Genomic DNA, 23,271 nt, shown 5'->3' on the forward strand with positions numbered 1-23,271 from the left:
AGACCTGTGAAAGATCTGGCCTAGGATGTTTAATAAATACATCTTAGTAAAAGCTCTTTCTGGTCATAGTGAGAATGTATGCTCTGATTTGGCCATCCCCAAATTCCCTTTTTTTAGTTACAAATTCTACAATTGATCATAGAGAAAAATGTCTAATGATAATCTGGTATCTCTAGGGGGTGTTTTAAGGATGTTAATTCTCAGTAAATCTGTAATCTTGGCCTTTATTTTTTTTAACTGTGCATGAAAAGTGCTTGACAGGCTTTATGCCAGTAAAGTAGACCGTATACATAATGCATGTCTGTTCCTGTAGTGTTCATTGACGTGGAACAAATTTAATCTTGAACTGACCTTTCTTAAAATAATATACTATTGCTGACAGTGCTAAGTATCAAATCCCTGTAGATTATGTATGGGGAATTTTGCGCCAGCAGAAGTGTCTTCAGTGTCTTTGCTGTTTAAAATGCTGCATCCCTGAGCACAGCAAATAAACGGGAAAGGCAACCAGAATATCTGTTAATGTGGCATGATGTGTGGGTGTCCTATTGGAAAGGAAAGCATTAAAAAAAAAATGAGTGGGAGAGGGTTCAGATTAAATAAACCAATTTAAAAAGGAAATAAAAGTACCAACATTTTCTTTAAAAATAAATCAAGGACAAATATACTGCAACAGTATTTTTCTAAAGTTCTACTTTCTACTGAGTCACCACCTCAGAATCAAGAAGCAAAGGGCAATAGATAATAGAAATACGCATGGTGAATTCAGTGACACCTTTTCAACCTCTACTTTTGGAAGGTGCATGTGCAAAAAAAGTAAAAATCAGTCATAAACTATACAGATTATATAAGGGTCAAATTATATAAATATATAAGAGCATGAAGGTGACTATTCATGCACATATTCTTATATAATATGACCTTTTTAACTCCCTTTAGGAGAATGATGGAGGTCATCAAAGTGAGAGTCTCATGGTTCACCCCATGATATGAATGCAATAGCATTTTGAACTTATTTAGGCATAAGTATTGCGGCTGACCAGAACTATGTGTATACAGTGACTGCTTTGAAATTTTGTATATAGTCAGAGTGGTTGCTAGTGCAAATGATTCAGTGAGTGAGAGTGTGGGAAATTAAATGGTATTGCTACAGCAGCACGCAGAAAAGGAAACTTTTCTAAGTAAAAGTGCCCATAACAGAATGTCCCTTGTTCACAAGAACTGGGGATGCTTTTCTGAACAAGGTTTAGGCCACAGTTAAAGCACTTGAGCAGGTGTTTACATCCAATAGACTTAATGGCTTGAAACACATGCTCAAAATTAAACCTGCTTTGCTGAACTGGAGCATTAGTGAGCAGGATGCAGGCAATTGCTTGTTTCGGGTTTTTTTTAACTGGTTCCCCCCCCCCCAGGAAAATTTCTCATCCAGGGTCTACCTGTTTGGGGCATTACAGGTTACTTAAAGAATGACTGTTTCACTTTCCACATATAGATTTCAGATATTTCCAGAAGTTCAGTTAAAATATGGAAATGTAAACATGCTCCTCCATTAACTAATAACTCAGACTCTTCTGAAGGATAGTGCTGATACCAGTCAGGTGATACTGACAGTAGAATTCCTGTACGAAATCGGATGAGGAATGTGGGCAAAGACAAGTTAAGATGTTTGTACACCAATGCAAGGAGCCTGGGTAACAAAATGGAGGAACTAGAACTACTTCTGCAGGAAGTGAAACCACATATTCTAGGGATAACTGAAATATGGTGGAATATTAGTCATGACTGGAGTACAGGTATTGAAGGATATGTGTTGTTCAAGAAAGACAGATGGTGGAGTAGCAAAAGATGGTGGAGTAGCATTGTATATTGATGATGAGGTAGACGTCAAAGAAATTAGAAGTGATGGAATGGATTAGACAAAGTCTGTTTGGGCCAAAATCACTTAGGGGAAGAAAGCTATTAGAGGTTCCTCTGACATAGTGCTTGGGGTGCATTATCGACTACCAAGATCCAATTTGGATATGGATAGAGACCTCTTTTAATCAAATAAATACTACTTGGAATTGTGTGATTATAGGGCCTTCATTTCAAGAACAACATAAGAATGACCATACTGAATCAGACCAAAGGTCCATCTAGCCCAGTATCCTGTCTTCCAACAGTGACCAATGCCTCAAGTGCCCCAGAGGGAATGAACAGAACATGTAATCAGCAAGTGATCCATTTTCTGTCACCCATTCCCAGCTTCTGGAAAACAGAGGCTAGGGACACCATCCCTGCCCATCCCGGTTAATAGCCATTGATGGACCTATCCTCCATGAACTTACCTAGTTCTTTTTTGAACCCTGTTATAGGCTTGGCCTTCACAACATCCTCTGACAAAGAGTTCCACAGGCTGACTGTGCGTTGTGTTAAAAAATACTTCCTTTTATTTGTTTTAAACCTGCTGCCTGTTAATGGGGACCCCTAGTTCTTGTGTTATGAGAAGCAGTAAATAACACTTCCTTATTTACTTTCTCCATACCAGTCAAGATTTTGTAAACCTCTATCATATCTCCTCTTAGTAGTCTCTTTTCAAAGCTGAAAAGTCCCAGTCTTATTAATCTCTCCTCATACGGAAGCTGTTCCATACCCCTAATCATTTTTGTTGCCCTCTTCTGTACCTTTTCCAATTCCAATATAACTTTTTTGATGCACCATATCTGCATGCAGTATTCAAGATGTGGGCGTACCATGGATTTATGTAGAGGCAATTTGATATTTTCTGTCTTATTATCTATCTCTTTCTTAATGATTCTCGACATTCTGTTCGCTTTTTTGACTGCCACTGCACATTGAGTGGATGTTTTCAGAGAACTATCCACAATGACTCCAAGACCTCTTTATTAAGTGGTAACAGCTAATTTAGATTCCATCATTTTATATGTATAGTTGGGATTATGTTTTCCAATGTGCATTACTTTCCATTTATCAACATTGAATTTCATCTGCCATTTTGTTGCCCAGTCACCCAGTTTTGTGAGGTCCTTTTGTAGCTCTTCACAGTCTGCCTGGAACTTAACTATCTTGAGTAGTTTTGTATCATCCGCAAATTTTGGCACCTCACTATTTACCCCTTTTTTTCAGATCATTTATGAATATGTTGAATAGGACTCGTCCCAGTACAGACCCCTGGGGGACACCACTATTTCTCTCTCCATTCTGAGAACTGGCCATTTATTCCTACCCTTTGTTTCCTATCTTTTAATCAGTTACTGACCCATGAGATGACCTTCCTTGACATATCCCATGACAGCTTGCTTTGCTTAAGAGCCTTTGTTAGGGGAGCTTGTCAGTCTTTCTGAAAATTTAAGTACACTATATCCACTGGATTTCCTTTGTTCCCATGCTTGTTGACCCCCTTAGCAAATTCTAGTGAATTTGGAATGATTTCCCTTTACAAAACACATGTTGACTCTTCCTGAACACATTGTTAATTTATGTGTCTGACAGTTTTGTTTTTTACTATAGTTTCAACCATTTTATCGATACTGAAGTCAGGCTTACTGGCCTGTAGTTGCTAGGAGCCCTTTTTAAAAATTGGTGTCAAATTAGCTATCCTCCAGCCATTTGGTACAGAATCTGATTTAAATGATAGGTTACAAACTACTGTTATTAGTTGTGCAATTTCACATTTGAATTCCTTCAGAACTTTTGGGTGTATACCATCTGGTCCTTGTGATTTTTTACGGTTTAGTTTATCAATTTGTTCCAAAACCTCCTCTAATGACACCTCAATCTGGGACAGTTCCTCAGATTTATCATTTAAAAAGAATGGCTTAGGTTTGGGAATCTCCCTCACATCCTCAGCCGTGAAGACCGATGCAAAGCATTCATTTAGTTTTTCCCCAATGGCCTTATGATCCTTGTGTGCTCCTTGACCAGATATAGATTGGAGGACAAGTGCTAATAATAGGAGGGCCAGATATTCCTGGATGTGATAGCTGACAGATTTCTTCAACAAATAGTTGCTGAACGAACAAGAGGTGACCATCACCATTTTAGATTTGGTATTGGTGAGTAATGAGGACCTCATAGAAGAACTGGTTCTAAAGGACAATCTTCGTTCGAGCGATCATGAGTGAATTCAATTTAAACTAAGTGGAAGGATAAACAAAAACAGATCTGCAACAAAGGTCCCTGTTTCAAAAGAGCTAACTTTAAAAAATGAAGGGAATTAGTTAAGGAAGGGGACTGGACCAAAGAACTCAAGGATATGAATGTGGAGGACGCTTGGAATTACTTTATGTGAAAGTTGCAGAAGCTATCTGAAACCTGCACCCCAAGCACAGGGAAAAAATTCATAGGCAAAGGTTGCACACCAAGCTGGATGAGCAAGCATCTCAAATAGGTGATTAAGAGAAAATACAAAGCCTACAAGGAATGGAAGATAGGAGGGATCAGCAAGGAAAGCTACCTCTTGGCAGTCAAAGTGTAGGTATAAAGAGAGAACTGCCAAAAGCCAAACAGAGTTGAACCTTGCAAAGGGAATTAAGACCAATAGTAAAACATTCTATAGCCATATAAATAGAAAACAAGGAAAGAAGAAGTGGGACCCCTAAGCGCTGAGGACAAAATGGAGATTAAAGATAATCTAAGCATGGCCCAACACCTAAACACATACTTTCCCTCAGTTTTTAATGAGGCTAATAAAGAGCTTAGGGGTAGTGGCAGGGTAACTAATGGCAACGAAGATATGGAGGTATAAATTACCTCATCCAAGGTGGAAATCAAACTCAAACAGCTTAATGGGACTAAATTAGGAAGCCTGGATAATTTTCATCCAAGAATATTAAAGGAATTGGCACATGAAATTGCAAGCCCAATAGCAAGGATTTTTAATCAATCTGTACTCTTGAGGGTGGTACCCTATCACTGGAGAATTGCAAATATAGTACCTATATTTAGGAAAGGGAAAAAAGTAGTCCAGGAAACTACAGACCTGTTTGACCTCAATTGTATGCAAGGTCTTGGAACATATTTTGAAAGAGGAAGTAGTTAAGGACATAGATGTGGACAGTAAATGGGATAAAATGCAACAGTCTTACAAAAGATATATTGTGCCATACCAACATGATCTTTTTCTTTGAGAGGATGACTGATTTTTTTTTTTTTTTTTAGAGAAAGGAAATGCAGCAGACCTAATCTTCTTGGATTTCAGTAAGGCCTTTGATACAGTTCCACATGGGAAATGATTAGTTAAACTAGAGAAAATGGGGATAGATATGAGAATTGACAGGTGGATACGGAATTGGTTAAAGGGATGACAATGACGGGTCATACTGAAAGGTGACCTGTCAGGCTAGAGGGAGGTTACTAGTGGAGTACCTCAGGGATCAGTCTTTGGACAAATCTTCTTTCACATTTTTATTAAATAACCTTGGCACAAAAAGTGAGAGGGTGCTAATAAAGTTTGCAGATGACACAAAGTTGGGATGTATAGCCAATACAGAGGAGGGCCGGAATATCATACAAGAAGATCTGGATGACCTTGTAAACTGGAGTAATAGAAATGGGATAAAATTTAATAGTGCAAAGTGCATTCAGGGACTAACAAGAAGAATTTTTGCTATAAGATGGGGACTTATCAGTTGGCAGCAACAGAGGAAGAGAAAGACCTGCATATATTGGTTGATCACATAATGACAATGAGTTGTCAATGTGATGGGACCATGAAAAAAGCTAATGAAGTCCTAGGATGCATCAAGTGAGGTATTTCCAGTAGAGACAGGCAAGTGTTAGAACCATTATACAAGGCACTGGTGAAACCTTAGCGGGAATACTGTGTGCAATTCTGGTCTCCGATGTTTAAGAAGGATTAATTCAAACTGGAACAGGTGCAGAGAAGGGCTACCAGGATGATTCGAGGAATGAAAAACCTACTTTATGAGAGGAGATTCAAAGAGCTTGGCTTGTTTAGCCTAACCAAAAGAAGGCTTAAGGGAGATATGATTGGTTTCTATAAATACATCAGAGGGATAAATACAAGAGAGGGAGAGGTGTTATTTAAGGTAAACACCAATGTGGACACAAGAACAAATGAATATAAACTGGCCATCAACAAGTTTAGGCTTGAAATTAGGCAAAGGTTTCTAACCATCGGAGAAATGAAGTTCTGCAACAGCCTTTCAAGGGGAGCAATGGTGGGGAAAAAACCTAACTGGCTTCAAGACTGAGGTTGATAAGTTTATGGAGGGGATGAAATGATGAGATTGCCTATAATGGCATGTGGCCCATTGGAGACTGCCAGTAGCAAAAATCCCCAACTGCTGGAGACAGGACACCAGATGGGGAGGGCACTGAGTTACTACAGATAATTCTTTCCCAGTTATCTGCCTGGCGGATCTGGCCCACATGCTCAGGGTCTAACTGATCACCATATTTGGGGTCAGGAAAGAATTTTCCCTGGGTCAGATTGGCAGAGACCCCTGTGGGGTTTTCACCTTGCCCTGCAGCATGGGGCACGGGTCACTTACCTGTTTAAACTAGTGTAAATTGTGACAGGTTTCAGAGTAGCAGTCATGTTAGTCTGTATCCATAAAAAGAAAAGGAGTACTTTTGGCACCTTAGAGACTAACAAATTTATTTGAGCATAAGCTTTCGTGAGCTACAGCTGACTTCATCGGATGCATACCTTATCTAGTTTTTGTAAAGTCCAGCCACGAGGAAGCTTGTGTGGAAGGTTGTTTTTTAATCCAGTTTTGAGAGGTCATTCTTAATCTTTCCCTGTTTGCTGTAGACGATGTTGATCAAGTGGTTCCGCAGCTTCTTTGAGAGCGTGTGGCACAAGCTGTCAGCATAGTCTGTGTGGTATGTTGATTGTAATGGATTTTTTACCTTCAGTCCTTTTGGTATGACGACCATTTGTTTGCATTTGGAAAGGAAGCTGATGTCTGTCTGTATCTGTACAAGTTTTTTCATGAAGTTGATAGATTTCCACTCCATACGGCTAAATTCAGTGCCTTGCATAATGACAGGTTTCAGAGTAGCAGCTGTGTTAGTCTGTATCTGCAAAAAGAAAAGGAGTACTTGTGGCACCTTAGAGACTAACAAATTTATTTGAGCATAAGCTTTCATGAGCTACAGCTCACTTCATCGGATGCATGGTGAAGTCTTTAAAACATGATTTGAGGACTTCAGAAACTTGGAGAGAGGTTGGGGTCTATTTCAGGAGTGAATGAGGTTCTGTGGCCTGCAATATGCAGGAAGTCAGACTAGATCATAATGGTCCATTCTCACCTTGAAGCCTGAGTCTTAAACTGTCTGCTCTTTGACAGTATTACCATCTTAGATTCTGCCTTGAGATGACCACTGAATAAGGTCAACATGGGTCTGTGAAGAGTAGGGAGATAATGGAAAAGCAAACCAGGGGTCACCAAATGAAATTAACAGGCAGCAGGTTTAAAACAAACAAAACGAAGTATTTTTTTTTACCTAATGCACAGTCAACCTGTGGAACTCTTTTCCAGAGGATTTTCTGAAAGCCAAGACACTAACAGGGTTCAAAAAAGAACTAGATAAATTCAAAAAGGATAGCTCCATCAGTGGTTATTAACCGAGATGGGTAGAGATGGTGTCCCTAACCTCTGTTTTCCAGAAGCTGGGAATGGGCGACAGGAAACTGATCATTTGAAGATTACCTCTTCTGTTGATTCCCTCTGAAGCACCTGGCATTGGCCACTGTCAGAAGACAGGATACTGGGCTAGATGGATCTTTGGTCTGACACAGTATAGCCACTCTTATGTACACAATCCCTAAACACGGACTTAAGTTATTTGCAACTGATCAGTAATTTCTAGAAATTGTGTTAATTACTTTATAAAATGTATATTAACTACAGTGACTAAAATAAAGCCTTCATTTTCTTACCAAACACTAATATATTCTTTATTACCTGTTTGTTTGTTTGTTCTAGGTTGGAAATCTTCCAAATGATTATAGGATAGCCCTTAGGTATGTTCAGAAGATGGATACTCTGGTATGTACAATTACTTGAAATCAATCCCAATAAAATAGCCAGGCAATGATGGCTGCAGCTCTATATGTCTTGGACCTCAGTGCTTCAGTCACATAAAATCTTGCTAATTACAGAAATCTTGCAAAAACTTTCAATTTTTTTAGACCTTTTCTTTGGGAAATAGTTTTCAATCATTATCCACTTTATTGAGTGGGAATGGGGAACATACTGTTTATTTGGATAAATAACTTGTTTTTATCTATGTTGGAGAAGACACTGTACAATGTTTTGTGGCAAGCGCATGTCCACAATATGTACGTAAGAGGCTGCTAAAAAAAATAGAAAATACAGAGACTGATAGTTACTGAAACTATTTCCTTAATGAAGCTTCTGAGGGATTAGGACAATATTGTATTTCACTCATGTAATGATTTGCATCACTCTTTTTCCTGCATAATACTGTAGTTTATAACCACTCTTAAAATATGCTTTTTAAAAACTTTACAAATCATGTGATGATCTAAAGAATACACACTTGCAAATATTGTCTTTGGGTGATCTGATATTAGTTCTGGTTTTAAAGTTTCCCTCAAATTCATTTTATGAAGGATTACATTTGAAAGATTGCTACACTGACATAAGCTCAAAATTTTAAAAAATAAATATAATGATTCGGGAAAGCCCTGGTGTAGACATCTTTAGAGTGGAAGAAGTGCCAAAAGTGTAAGTTACTTTGAGCAATATACCAAACTAATGCCTGGCTAATGATAGCCCAATGACCATATGCTCTAAGCCATTACTTGCATTAAAAGAAGATCTAGCAATGCAGAAAGGAACAAGAGAGTATAGGAGAATGAACAACAAGAGGAACGATAGCATAAGTACCACTGACAGTCACGGCAGTCACGTAGGCAATACTGGCAGTAAAATGATTGTACCTAATTAGGCAAGAGATCTGGATGAAGCCAAGCAGAAACAACTAAGATGTCTGTGCACCAATGCAAGGAGCCTGGGTAACAAAAAAGAGGAAATAGAACTACTGTTGCAGGAAGTGAAACCAAATATTATAGGGATAACAGAATTATGTATGGTGGAATAATAGTCATGACTGGAATACAGAAATTGAAGGGTATGTGCTGTCCAGGAAAGACAGAAATAAAGGTACAGGGGGAGGAGTACATAGTATATTAATGACAAGGTAGATTATTAAGAAATTAGAAGTGATGTATAAAACAGAATCTGTTGGACAAAGTCACTTTGGGGAACAAAGGTAACTGAGGCTCCAATAGAATAGTGCTTGGGGTCTGCTACAGACCCCCGGGATCTGATCTGGATATGGATAGAGACCTCTTTAATGTTTTTAATGAGATAAATACAACTGGGAATTGTATGATTATGAGGCTTTCATTTCCCAGCTATATATCAGAGAACAAGGACTACTCACAAAGGTAGGGTCAGATATTCCTGGATCTGATAGCTGACAGATTTCTTCACCAAATAGTCACTGAACCAACAAGAGGTGATGCCATTTTAAATTTAGTATTGGTAAGAAGCAAAGACCTCGTAGAAGAACTGGTTGTAAAGAACAACTTTGATTTGAGTGATGAGTTAATTCATTTTAAACTAAATGAAAAAATAAACAAATACCTCTGCAACTAGGATCCTTGATTTCAAAAGGGCAAACTTAAAAAAAAAAAATTACAGATTTAGGGAAGTGGACTGGACTGAAGAACTCCAGGATCTGAATGTGGAGAAGGCTTGGAATTACTTTAAGTGAAAGTTACAGAAGCTATCTGAAGCTTGAATCTCAAGCAAGGTGAAAAAAATGTAGGCAATGGTTGCAAACCAAACTGGATGAACAAGCATTGCAGATTGCATATTAAGAGAAAGCAGAAGACCTGCAAGGAGTGGAAGAAGAGAGAGATCAGCATGGAAAGCCACCTGTTGGAGATCAGAAAGCATCAGGAAAAAGTGAGAGCTACCAAGAGACCTGCAGAGCTGGACCTTGCAAAGGAAATTAAACCAAAATTGAAAGGTTCTTTAGCCATATAAATAAAAAGAAACCAAGGAAAGAAGGACCACTAAGCACTGATGATGGGGCTGAAATTAAAGATAATTTAGGTATGGACCAACACCTAAATGAGTATTTTGCCTCAGTTTTTAGTAAGGGTAATGAGGAGCTTGGGTTCCATGACAGGGTGACTAATGGGAACAAGGATATGGAAGTAGAAATTACCACATCCGAGGTAGAAGTCAAACTCAAACACAGTAATTGAACCCAATTGCAGGGCCTGGATAATCTCTATCCAAGAATATTAAAGGAACACACAAATGAATTTAAGCCCAATAGCAAAGATTTTTAATCATCTGTAAACTCGGGGGTCATATTCTGACTGGAGAATTGCAAATACAGTACCTCTATTTAGGAAAGGGAACAAAGGTGATCCAGGAAACTATAGACCTGTTAGTTTGACCTGAATTGTATGCAAGGTCTTAGAACAAATTGTGAAAGAGAGAGTAGTTAGTGATATAGAAGTAAATGGTAATTGGGGGAGAATACAACATATTTTTACAAAAGGTAGATTGTCAGCCCAATCTGATCTCTTCCTTTGAGAAGATAATCAATTTTCTACCCAAAGAAAAATGCAGTAGGTCTAAACTTCTTGGATTTCAGTAAAGTATTTGATAGAGTTCCTTGTGGGAAATTATTAATTAAATTGGAGAAGAGGGGGATTAATATGAGAATCAAAAGGAGGGTAAGGAACTGATTAAAGGGGAGGCTATAACGGGTCATGCTGAAAGGAGAACTGTCACGCTGGAGGGAGGTTACTACTGGAATTCCTCAAGGATCAGTCTTGGGTCAAATCTTATTCAATGTTTTTGTTAATGACATTGGCATGAGAAGTGGGAGCGTGCTAATAAAATTTGTGGATGACAGAACGTTGGGAAGTATTGCCAATATGGAGCAGGACTGGAATATCATACAAGACTATTTGGATTACCTTGAAAACCAGAGTAATAGAAATAGAAATGTAACAGTGCAAAGTGCAAGGTTTATTGTTATAAACTGGGGATGTATCAGTTGGAAGTGACCAAGGAGGAGAAAGTCGTTCTGTGATCGACCAATACACCCAAATCTATGAGCCATCAATTTGATGTGAGTGTGTAGAAGACTAATGCAATCCTTGGATGCACCCGGTGAGGTATTTCAGTAGAGACAGGGAAGTGTTAGAACCATTATACAAGGCACTGGTGAGATTCATCTGAAGTACTGTGTGCAATTAAGAAAGATTAATTCAAACTTGAACAAGTGGAGAGAAGGGCTAGTAGGATGATCTGAGGATTGGAGAACCTGCTTTACAGGAGGAGTCTTAATGTAATCAGCTTGTTTAGACTAACAAAATGAAGGCTGAGTGAAGATATAATTGTCTATAAATACATCACAGAGATAAATAATTCCTCTTCCTCCCTGGTATTTAAGTTAAGGAACAAGTTGACACAAGAACAAATGTCTATAATCTGGCCATCAGTAAGTTTAGGCTTGAAATTGATTAAAGATTTCTAATAATCAGAGGAGTGAAGTTCTGGGGAGAAAAAACTTAACTGTCTTCAAGATTGCGCTTGTTAAATTTGTAGAGGGTATGATATGAAACTGTTCACAATGTAACCGATCTGTGACTGCTAGTAGCAGATATTCCCCAGCAGCCGGTGATGGGACAGAAGGGGAAAGGCTCTGCGTTACTATAGAGAATTCTTTACCAGGTGTCTGGCTGATGGGTTTTGCCCACATGCCCAGTGTCTAACTGGTCCCCATATTTGGGGTCAGGAGAGAATTTCCACCCAGGTCAGATTGGAAGAGACCCTGAGGAGGAGGGGATTTGCCCTCCTCTGCAGTGTGGGGCATGAGTCAGTTGCTAGTTTGAACGAGAGTAAATGGTGGATTTTCTGTAATTAGAATTCTTTAAATCAAGATTTGAGGACTTCAGTAACTCAGCCAGAGGTTAGGGGTCTATTACAGGAGTGGGTTTGTGAGATTCTGTGGCCTGCAATGTGCACAAGGTCAGAGTAGATGATCATGACGGTCCCTTCTGGCCTTAAAGTCTCAAGTCTCTAAATAACTGTGCACATTATATAATATATAAATAGAACATAAGAACGGCCATACTGGGTCAGACCAAAGGTCCATCTAGCCCAGTAGCCTCTCCTCTGATAGTGGCCGATGCCAGGTGCCCCAGAGGGAATGAACAGAACAGGCAATCAACTGATCCATCCCCTGTCGCTCATTCCCAGCCTCTGGCAAACAGAGGCTATGGACAGCGTCCCCACCCATCCTGGCTAATAGCCATTGATGAACCTATCTTTCTTGAACTTATCTAGCTCTTTTTTGAACCCTGCTATAGTCCTGTATTAGCTGTGTATTATTCAATAGATGTAAAAAGTAACGTTGTTGGCTATCATACTTGTAACTAGAGCTGTGTGAAATTTTCATTATGAAAACCAAAATCATGCACAGTGGACATAGTTCAGTAAATTCTCATTATTGCCAATCTCAAGAGATCAAAAAATCACGTGACTTGCTCAACAATCCATGAGGGCTTGTGGGCTTTTGTTTTTTGGTTCTTTTGTTTGGGGGGGGTTTATACCCCAAAAATACAATAGTCTGTCTTTTTATTTATGAACGCCCGTGCCCATCCTCAATGTGTGTGGCATCAGTGTTGCACTGGGGCAGAATAGATGGTTATGAGTTCTATTGAAGCTTGGAGGTTTGCACGAACCAAAAATCCCAAGTTAACCTCAAGGAGTGCAAATTATACCTGATATCTTAGGCTAATTAAACTCAGCTGAACAAAATATTTTCTTTGCATCATTTGTTATTGTGAGTCCTTTCTGAATCCCTATATGGTCTAATATATATTATAGATTACAATTTTTGATGAGTCCCAAACAGCAGTCATCCAAAAACAAGGAAATAGTAACAGGCTGCTGTAGCTGCAGATAACATGCTTTCAAATCACAGATATTTGATATCTATCTTCCATGTCTCAAAGATTTACATCGGGGTGGTCTTTAAAAGTGCAAAAGTTAGACTCAACTCTAGCCTCCTATCCTTCCAGATCAGTGAAGTAAACTGACAGAATTATGTGGGAAGTAAACATTATCACTATTTGCACTGTTTTCTCTATTAGTTTCCAGTTCATCCCATCTGGTACCTCTCATGAAATATGTATTTTAAAAAAAAATCAATACTCTAAGGTTTTTTAAACACTCAATTTAAGATCTTATTACTTTGTCTGTAACTGAAGAGTTTTAAGATTAATTCAGACCAGAAAGTTTTCTTTAATGCCCTGCAGGACGGATTGATTTATATGAAAGTGATTTAAATCACTGATTTTAATCATGTTTTACATTTGTACTTTTCAGTAACTTTGCTAAAGAGAGGATAAGATATTAATTAGTAAACATTTAAAACTTGTTCATTTACCCTAAATTAGGTGCTTTTTTTTTTTTTTGCTAACTAGGAGTATATCCTATATCTATATATATTTATTTAACAATTATACAGCTTAATTTACATTTATTCAGATCGTTAATTTTTACAATTTTTATTTAAGTTACAAAATAGTGAACAATGCATTTATTATTTACTAGGATTTCTTTGTTTTTTACTTGTGATTTGTGTCAAACTCTATTTGGAAATTCAAATTCCATTAAAATGCACAAAATAGCATTTAAAAAAAATTAACAAAAACTACCTTAAAGGTGCTGGATGCATTAAAAAAAAAAATCAAAAACATTATCAAAACATGTTTGTCATTTAAAACTGATTTATTAAATGAAGTAAAAAGTAGAGTTCATGAATTGAACTCATTGTTTCTGGTCACTGGTTCCTTCATGATTTTAGAGCTAGTAGATCTCATCCTCTGATACCCAGTTTTATTCATAGATTGGAAGAAGAAAACAAGGTTTCCTGCTTTTTCAATCCCATTGGTTTTTACCTTTAATGAACTGAATTGAAGAAAATATTCTCTCTGCATCTGCAGAAGAGGCTACTGCTGTTAAAAAACTGGTGTAGCACTTCAGCAAACTCTAGTTTCAGGTTCTTAACCAATGGCTTCCACAAATTTAGTGCTCTGAGTTTCTCTAAAACTTTGCAGAAAACATGTACTGCTTAATATTATTTTTCATTTAATGCAAAGTTTTAATAAATTAAATTTAGGTCTTAAATAATTTGTAAATTTCACATTTAATTTTAAATAGGTTTATTTAAAAGAACTGTGTATTTAATTTTTTTATCTGATTGATTTTTTTTTAATTGAAAAAATACTGATTTTTATCCATCCTGATTCCCTGATTTATAAAGTGAACACGAATGTGACTTTTGTAATCACCAAAACATCATATAATACTATGACCGCCTATAATAGGTAGTAATCTGATTGTTAGTCCAGTTTGCATCCTACATTGATTAGTTAAATATAGTTTAGATGTAATGGTGTTTTGTTTTGGCCCAACAAGTTTCCTTTCAGCAGTATTGCCTTTAGGAATTGGTGGCTATAAAACATGCAAACTTTGGCTGTACAATGTATTTCATTAAGTACAGTGCTTTCATGGCCATGGCATCTGGCTGCATCACATCTAAAAACTAACATCCATATGTATTCACAATGAGCAGCAATACTAACTCACCAAGACACAAATAGGAAGAGACAATGCCTCAGTTTAGAGACTTTTGGCAAAGGGTTGGCTGAATAAATGCCCTTTGATTTGGGTTCTGACAGATTCCTGCAAGCAAAGAAACCCATAGCTGGAGCCTCTCCGGCAAATGTTCTGCCTTCAGTCCTGAAAAGTGCACATCTAGGGACTGAGGAAAGTGCCTTACTTTATCAGACACTTCTTATGGTGCATGAAGTGGGAAATGGTATCTATTGTAGCAGCTCCAAAGCTTTATAGATTAAAAGTAGAAAGGTAAATTGCATAGAAAGCAGATGGGAAGCCAGCGCAGTGCATGTAACGTGTTCAAACTGACCAACTCCATTAAGCAGAAGGGTTCTTGCATTATGCACTAGCTGAGTAACTCTCAGAGTAGATCCAAATAGAGTGCATTGCAGAAGTCTAACCTGGAGGTAAAAGGCAAGGTCTGAACCAATGAAAAGAAACTGCAATCTCTTAGCTAAATGCAGAAAGATAAAAGCTTCTACTGCTACTTCCTGGGAGCATAAGAGCAGTCAGGTAAAAAGTACCCAGAGATGTAAATCTCTTTGTCGGGGGCAGAAATAACTAGTACAGATGGAGCAGTGGTAAATTTCTCAGTTCCATTAACTATTTCTCTGTCAACTATTATCACATCTGTGCTTTTGAACACACTTCAGCCAGCTTATTCTCATCCCTATCTTTGATCTTTTCCTACTGAGAAAGCAAGAAAAGTGCACAGCTTGTCTCTGATGAGAAGGAAATTTAGAGCTGAACATCATCAGTCTGCTGACAGCATTAGAAGTCAGAGCCCTTCATGACTCTCCTAGAGATCTCACTTATTGAGCAGAAAGGGCAACAAATTAGAATCATGCTGGAAACACAGAATTTTTGTATTCTACATTACAAGATATTGTTTGTAGTGCTGCTCTAGTGGTAGCAGAGTCAGTGCAGGTGATGAGCTGTCTGGACCATTAGGGGTGTGTGTGGAAGGGCACAGTATCAGACCTGTCCCTACTACAGAATAAAGGTCAACAAGGCTTCTACTCTTTGCTCTTCCTAATGCCCTCCTGTTAGTGCTCCTATACAAACGGAGCGGAGAGGCAAGGCCAGGCATTGTCAATTGCACAATGCCCAAAATGTCACTGTTCTTTACACATTTCCCATTCCCAGACCTGAAGGAAGAGCTCTGTGTAAGCTCAAAACTTCTCTCACCAACAGAAGCTGGTCCAATAAAAGATATTTCCTCACCCACCTTGTCTAATACCCTGGGGCCAACACAACAATAACATTACATACTGCTTGTTACATCATTGCATGGGGACTCATACCAGGAGGTAATACTGTAATGCTAAATACTGTAATACTGCTTTATGGTTTCTTTTACACAAAAATGACAGTTAGTGAAGACTGTAAGGTAAAGCTAAACTGTAAATGTGAACCTGTTCACTAAACATAAAGATTGCTCAATAGTTTATTTAGTCTTAGAAGGTATGCATGTCTCTCCCCCATAAAAATGCAGAAAGGTGAACTTTGTCCATAAATGGTAATGAATAGGAGGTAAACTAGACTAGAAAAGCATTCAGCCCCAAGTGATGCTGATTGAACACAACATATAAGGAATACCAAATTTAACACTTAGTATTGTGATCAATCTCACAAGGTGAAGAAAACCCGGGCATGTCAGTATTTGGATGGAAGAACTCCACATATCATGAAAGGTACTGCAAGAAGTGTTAGAGACAGGCACTGTGCTACTGAAGGCATATCTTCCATATGAGATGCAAAACAAAATCTTGACCACTTGTCACTAAAGATGCCATGGCAACTTTCTCAAGAGCTGGGATAATAGCTTAGTGTACTAGACAAATTCCAGTGTTTTACTTACGGTACTGATATCTACATTATTCTTCACTTTTTAAAAATCTTTCCTACAATGTGTAATAGAGCATTGTGTGATGAAGGCACAGCTTGTTGTGAAGAGATTTCTATATATAAAGTTGTCAGTATATAAACCTGGCCCCTTCTTATTGAACAGATCTACTGCCTGTGTGTATTTAGGCATAATGACTTAGGTTTTCTCTCCTTTTTTTTTACTCATGTTAGTCCTGCTGAGCCAACATAGCTAAGTAAAAGTGTGCTGTATTTTATTACTTCCTGTACATCAACAGAATGATTTACTAGGTTCCAATTACAGAAGCAATCAGCTAAATCTGTGCAAATCCACTGACTTGTGGTTGCACAGGTATCACTTGGGGCATGATTTGAAGACCATGTCACTGCACAGGTATAATTGAGGTCATAACTTGGCGTCTTGATTCTTTTTATTGGTAAGGGTACATGAGAAGGAAAAACCTCAGGTTGACTTTCATACCCAGGGTGAATTTGTAGGGCCGGCATTTAGTAAAAAAAAGACTGGAGGGGGAAGCAGTTTCTTGTAAACTATGCAGAGTTGCTCAGAAATTAAGAAATCAATCATGGAATCCCATAATGCCAAGTTTAGAAACTTATTTTTCAGAACAGAACCTTAACTCAAAGATCCTCCTGGATTTAAGGTGCTATAAAATCTGTATATATACTGTAGGGTAGCAACAGTAGTGAAATGAAGATGAGGAGTATTTTGAAGATTGTCTGGAAAACAATTGTCCAAGAAATAGTCATTAAAAAAAACAAAAGTAGGTATGATATGGAAGAGTCGGAATAAATGGCCAGTTTCGGCATGGAAAGAGGTAATACTGGAATAGCCCGCAGATCAGATGCTCAAACTGAAGTTTGACATTTATTCCCAAACTGGAAGAAGGGGTAACATTATGCCGACAACTTTGCAGAGAACATAATTAAGTCAGCCAAGATCAAGGAGGATTGTAAGATGCACCAAAAGGACTCAAGAGAACAGCAGGCAACATAATGTTAGTTGAATTTCAATTTAGAAAAGTGCAAGATGATGGAAATTGGAAAGAACAATTTAATCTACTTTTACACTCTGTGTTACTTATGCAAAAATTGGTTAAGTGTGGTGTTTAATCTGCCTCTCTTCTTTTTTTATCTTCCCTGACAGCCTAATCACTGTTGGTTACATTTGATGGTGCCTGAGTTTTCAAAGAGTCTGCATAATCTTCTGCAAAAATTTTCAGATATGTCTGATGTTTTAAGCAACTATTCAATCATCAATAATCTCACAAGGATAATCAATGATATTATGTCATGTCTAGATTCTGAGAAAAATAAGGTAATCTTCTCAAAGAGCATTTTCCCCTTTATACTGCACAATTATATCTGAATTTTTGTAGCAGAGTACATGACATGTACAAAAAAAGAAAACAACCCTACAACCAAGGCTACTTTAGGTTCTATATTCTTTGTTTCAATTCCTGTTCAATGCAACTACTACTTCCCCTTTAAAGATGTACTGAATACAATGGAGAGATGTTAGCTATTGGCTACATCAAGTGAGAGAAAAGGTATAAGATAAGGCTAGGATTTTGTCACGGAGATCACAAAGTCATGGAATCTGTGACTTCCAGAGACCTCTGTGACATCAGCCCTGGGGCAGCAGAGCTGGAGCTGTCAGCCAGGACCTGCCGCTCCCAGCTGCCAGCGCAGTGGGATGCTCTGAGAGGAGTTCCAGGCCTCTGCGGGTCATGGGGTCCCCTCCAGGCTCCAAGCTGAGGCCCCTGCAGCTGCTCCGCCGCCGCTGCCATGGGCAGCGTGGGGACCTTAGAGCCCCAGCAGCGTTGTGTGTTGGATCCTACCCTATCCTTCTCCCTACCCATTTTGTTATGGATATTTTTAGTAAAATCACGTACAGATCACAGGCTTCTGTGAATTTTTGTTTATTGTCCATGACTTGTCTGTCCCTTTTTTGCTAAAAATATCCCTGACAAAATCTTAGCTTTAGGTATAATCACTTAAAAAGCCTCAGAGGGATTACAACATATAGGATGACCAAATAAACAGATATATTCAATATGTTGTCAGTGCATAGTCCAAACATTTAACTCTCATTCTCAAGGTAAATCAAACTGGTCTATATCAAACAAGCATGAATCATTTTGCATCTAATTTACACTGGAATCCTGAGCATAATTACTAATTTCAATCTAAAAATATCTGAAAAAGACTGAGATAAACTAGTAAGATTATATTAATCAGTCAATTTCAGAAACCTTCACATTGAATTAATGGACCTTTAACCAAGGACAATTATACATGATAGTGGACCTCCCTGATTCCAGTAGTTGCTAGAAGTGCTCCAGGAATCTCACTCCAGGAGTCTGATTCTAGCCTTATTAGGAATGAGAGTAATAAAAGACTTATTTTTGTTAATAACTTTTATGTGTAAGCCCTGATATATCTAATTGTATTCTGAGTAACATTGCCCAGCTTTGAGTACTCTGTGTATGAGTAAATGGTTTTGTTAATAATTACTTAATTAAAAGTACTAAGTGTGAGATCCAGGCCCTGTCTGAAGTCAAGGATTTCACCCTATAGTTACCTTCCATCAGTAGATCTTAAACCACTTACAAAGGTGGGCAAGTGCAATTATTTCCATTTTACAGAGAGAAACAGATGCACAGAGAGGTGAAATGACTTGCCCAGTATCATACAGCAAGTCTATGGCAAACCTCAGAGTAGAACCTGATCTCCTGACCTGCAGTCAGGTGCATTATTTAGCTGCTGTGATGATGATTGCATGTTAGGGTTTTAGTTACCTTTCCATTACAATCCTAATTTTGTCCTTTAGCACACACCCAAATGTATCTATCTCAGCAAATTCAATCTATGAATTTGCCATGGTCTGCTGGTAGAAGATACTTTTTTTTAAAATTAAATGTGATTTTACTTAAAATTTTTGTCTTAAAAGAAAGGCTTTTAGATAAATGGAAATGAGGATAGTAATCTGTGTAATTTGAAGGAACTACTAGGTAATTTTGTTTCCAGAAAGAAGAATGAACCTAGATCTATCCTTGTAACAAGAAAAAGAAAACAAACTGAAGAACTACCCACTAGGAAGTTTTCTTGGTGCATGATTTAAAGATGCTCTTGTCCCTGCCACACTTATTAGGACCAAAAACTAGCCCCTGGCCAAACTTGAATTGCTGGGATAAGTAACAGCTGTCATTAAAGATAAGGGTAGGTTTAAAAAAATAGCATTAACATGGATCTCAGAGTCTTCAGTTAGTTTGGCACAACATATTATCCATCAGGCTTCACAATTATGGAGTCCCTCTCTTATTTTTAGATGCACTCCAGAGAGGTAGGCTGACACCAATAGTGGAACTTGGACCACAGTTACTTGTTTCAATATCCAAAACACTTATGCTGGTAACGCTGAATGTATTGTGTTCCTGTTTCACATTATAATGGTCAAGCAAAGCCTTATAAAATTCCACACACCCAGGAACAAACAACTTTTTTTAAAATTAAGAATTAAAATCTCATGGGTGGTTGTTTTTTTCCCCCATCATTAGGGTAAGATGGGTGAGGAGATTTCAAGCCTAGGCTGTACATTTTTGTGACAATTTTTCAAGAGTGGATTAACAGTGCTAACTTTGCAAAGTGAAATAAATTAATTCAAAATCCTGGGATCAGAGCTTTTGGTATTTTTAAGGTTGAGATCTCCTGAAGTAAAGCAGAACTCTGCATCTTAAATGTTAACTTAATTTCTGTGTCACCTGTTGGTATTCCTTGGTAAAGTACCCATTGTCTATCTCTTAGGCCAGATTTACCAAAATGAGTATTTGTCTGGACTTTTAAAAAATAGAATTCTGTATTTTTTCCCTAGAATTTTAGAAAAGAAAATCTTCATCTTTATGAAGAAGGCAGGTTCATTCCTGAAGAATTCTTTAGGTACTTTAACAGCACCATTGAAGTCTACAAGGATTTTGCAGAAACATCAGATCATAGTGACTGTGTTCTGCCGTCAACAACAGAAACACCAGAGAACAGTAAGATCATAAAATTGTTCCCATTTTTGTTGAGCCAGATCCTCAACTAGTGTAAATTGGTGTAACTCCTTTGAAGTCAATAAAGTTATCTCAGTTCAGAGCGTCTGAGGATCTGATCAATTAGCTTCATGTTTTTTACTATCTGTGACAGCGACTAATAATGCCAAGGCTGAAGTCCCACTGCTAGTACTATAGAACTAAGCCTGATAGCAAAACTGACGTCATTACATACCATCGTTTATTAACACAGCCTACAGTTATTTCAGTGTATGTGCTCAGATTGTTTTCACATCAACAAAAATATCCTGGGTTGTTCTTTTACAATGTTCTTAGTGCTGCATTTTATCTTGCACTTAACTTTTTCTTAACTGTGACAGTTTGATCTTTTTGAAAATGTCTTTGTGGATACTGGGCCAATTCAGAGGCGATATGTAAGGTGGTATAGGTTAAGCATTGGTAAGCATAGTCTAAAGGAATTTAAGGTGGCATAGTTTATAGGCTGAGTGTCTGGAACAAAGTGTAAATAGCACCAGTTGAAAATCATCTCTGAATTTGGCCCATTCCCACTAAAGAGTATCATGGATTTATGATATAGAGTCTTTAACAAGCTCAGGTTAGATTCCTGTGGTTTCATATACTTGTTCCCATTGCAGTCCTTAATGAATGGATGTTTTGAATTTCTTAAATTTTGTTGCCACAGTGATGATTCTTAATTAATTGTTTTAATTAGGGCAACATATCCAGTTGCACAGTTACACCAATAAGAACTGGAAGTACTTTAGGCCTGGATACACACAGAGGCTGAAGTGTTGCAACACCTAACATTTTTAGACACCTAGAAAATCACAGGAACAACAATGCAATCTACAAAGCCTGAGTTTGCTACTAGGCTCCCTATACAATTAATGGGGAGAGACAGACACCTAAGAATAGGACCCTCAAAAGTCAGTAGGAAGGAGCTGCATACACTAACCAATGAGAGATGCTGACAAGCAGGGTGTGTCCTAAACCCTGCCCCTTTCATGGACTTAGGCACATATCTCTGCTAGTGATCCATAACTGGGAACCCCTCACCTGGAGTAGGTGGCTTTGGCGCCTAGGTTGTTTCTTGTGAGAATGAATTAGGCACCTGCCTCACTCCATGCAAAGTAGCCCGAGGTGTTGGTGCCCACACTGTAACTTTTAGTCATTAGAGTATTCATCTGGGATGTGAGAGACATGCAGGTTCAATTCCACCCTCAGGTAGAGGGGGAGAAAGGATTTGAACAGGGCTCTTCCATGATTCTCAGTGATTACAGCACTTTCCTGAGAGGTGGAAGATATGGAAGTGGGTAGGGTTCCCATTGCCCCTGACCCCTGTTGCCTCCCCCAGCCCACTACCCAGCCCCTCACTGCACCCTTGACCCACTGCCTTGCCCCTTCCCCCCATTGCCTCAAGCTCCCTTCCACAGCCTTGCACCCCAGGGCTGCCCCACTCCTTGCCTCTTGACCACAATGCTCTGGGCAGTCTTCCTCCATAAAGCCAGCCTTGGATAGGACATTGCTGTTCAAAACCTCTCTCTCCCCCTGTATGTGAGGAGGTGAAATGGAACCTCGGTTTCCCACATCCCAAGTGAGTGTTCTAACCACTGGACTAAATATTATAAGGTCACTACCGTCACCTCCTCGTCCAGACAGATTTTGAATGGGACCCAATCCAGTAGTTGGTCTCTGAGCACACCTACTAGATCAGGCTCCTCAGGGGAGATAGGTTCACTCTGAGCATCAGGCAGGAGATAGCCATCCAGGTGCTTAATCAAGGCAGCAGTGTGCAAGCCCAGAAGCAGAAACTTAGTTACCTAGGGAACTCTTACTTCAAAAACTTAGGTGCCAAGTGTGTTTAGGTGCTACAAGGTAAGGCAGCAGCCAGGCAAGGGTTTAGTGAATCAGTGACATCTAAAATGGGATTTAAGCACCTAAATCTGTTGTTTAGGTGCCTTAATACCTTTGTGGATCCAGCCCCTATAGCCATAATCTAATATCATATGTTAACTGATCAGAGTAGCCTCTTGCCAAGTGCCTTACGTAAGGGGAACTGTATTTTAAGTTGCATAATACTGACACTCATTTTCTATTTAGATCCAAGAGTCAGTGTAACAAAACCATTTTTGTTACCTCCTGTTGCTGCCAGCTCCCTTAGGAATGATAGCAGTGACAATAACAGTAAGTACAAATTATATATATATATATATATATATATATATATATATATATATATATATATATATAATGGACTGATATGATATATGTATATGAACTGATATATGTATATTTCCATTTAACACTTTTTTTTATGAGCACTTAGAGGAAAGTAGCCTTAATCATGCAAAGCAATTGGATCATTATAATGTCTGATGGTACATCGTATTATCTGTAATTACACCAAAATGAAATGACCTGATTCAGTCAGACTCCAGGGATGCCATACAATTACAACTATGTGGTGACTTTCAAAAATGACAGAATGCAAATCTCTGCATTCTGATTTTTTAGTGCCTTTAAGACTCACAAACCATGTGACCTCAACCAACATGCCTTTCCCAACATTTAATTTTAATGGACAGAAAATGAAACCGTTCCAAACTACTACTGAAGTTTTC

At 38.3% G+C, this 23,271-nt stretch overlaps 1 protein-coding gene across 2 annotated transcripts in view; it reads left to right on the plus strand.

The window, feature by feature from the left end:
• Nucleotides 1-23,271, plus strand: part of KITLG (KIT ligand) — an 88,304-nt gene that overhangs the window by 41,128 nt on the left and 23,905 nt on the right. For both annotated transcript variants that reach the window (XM_077832518.1, XM_077832513.1), the window contains exons 3-6: nt 7,953-8,015; nt 17,743-17,913; nt 20,470-20,632; nt 22,751-22,834. In XM_077832518.1, the coding sequence (XP_077688644.1) occupies nt 7,953-8,015; nt 17,743-17,913; nt 20,470-20,632; nt 22,751-22,834 (481 nt within the window). The remainder of the gene's footprint in view (nt 1-7,952; nt 8,016-17,742; nt 17,914-20,469; nt 20,633-22,750; nt 22,835-23,271) is intronic.

This window comes from Eretmochelys imbricata, chromosome 1, assembly GCF_965152235.1.
Source record: "Eretmochelys imbricata isolate rEreImb1 chromosome 1, rEreImb1.hap1, whole genome shotgun sequence".
In the NCBI taxonomy this organism is placed as follows: domain Eukaryota; kingdom Metazoa; phylum Chordata; order Testudines; family Cheloniidae; genus Eretmochelys; species Eretmochelys imbricata.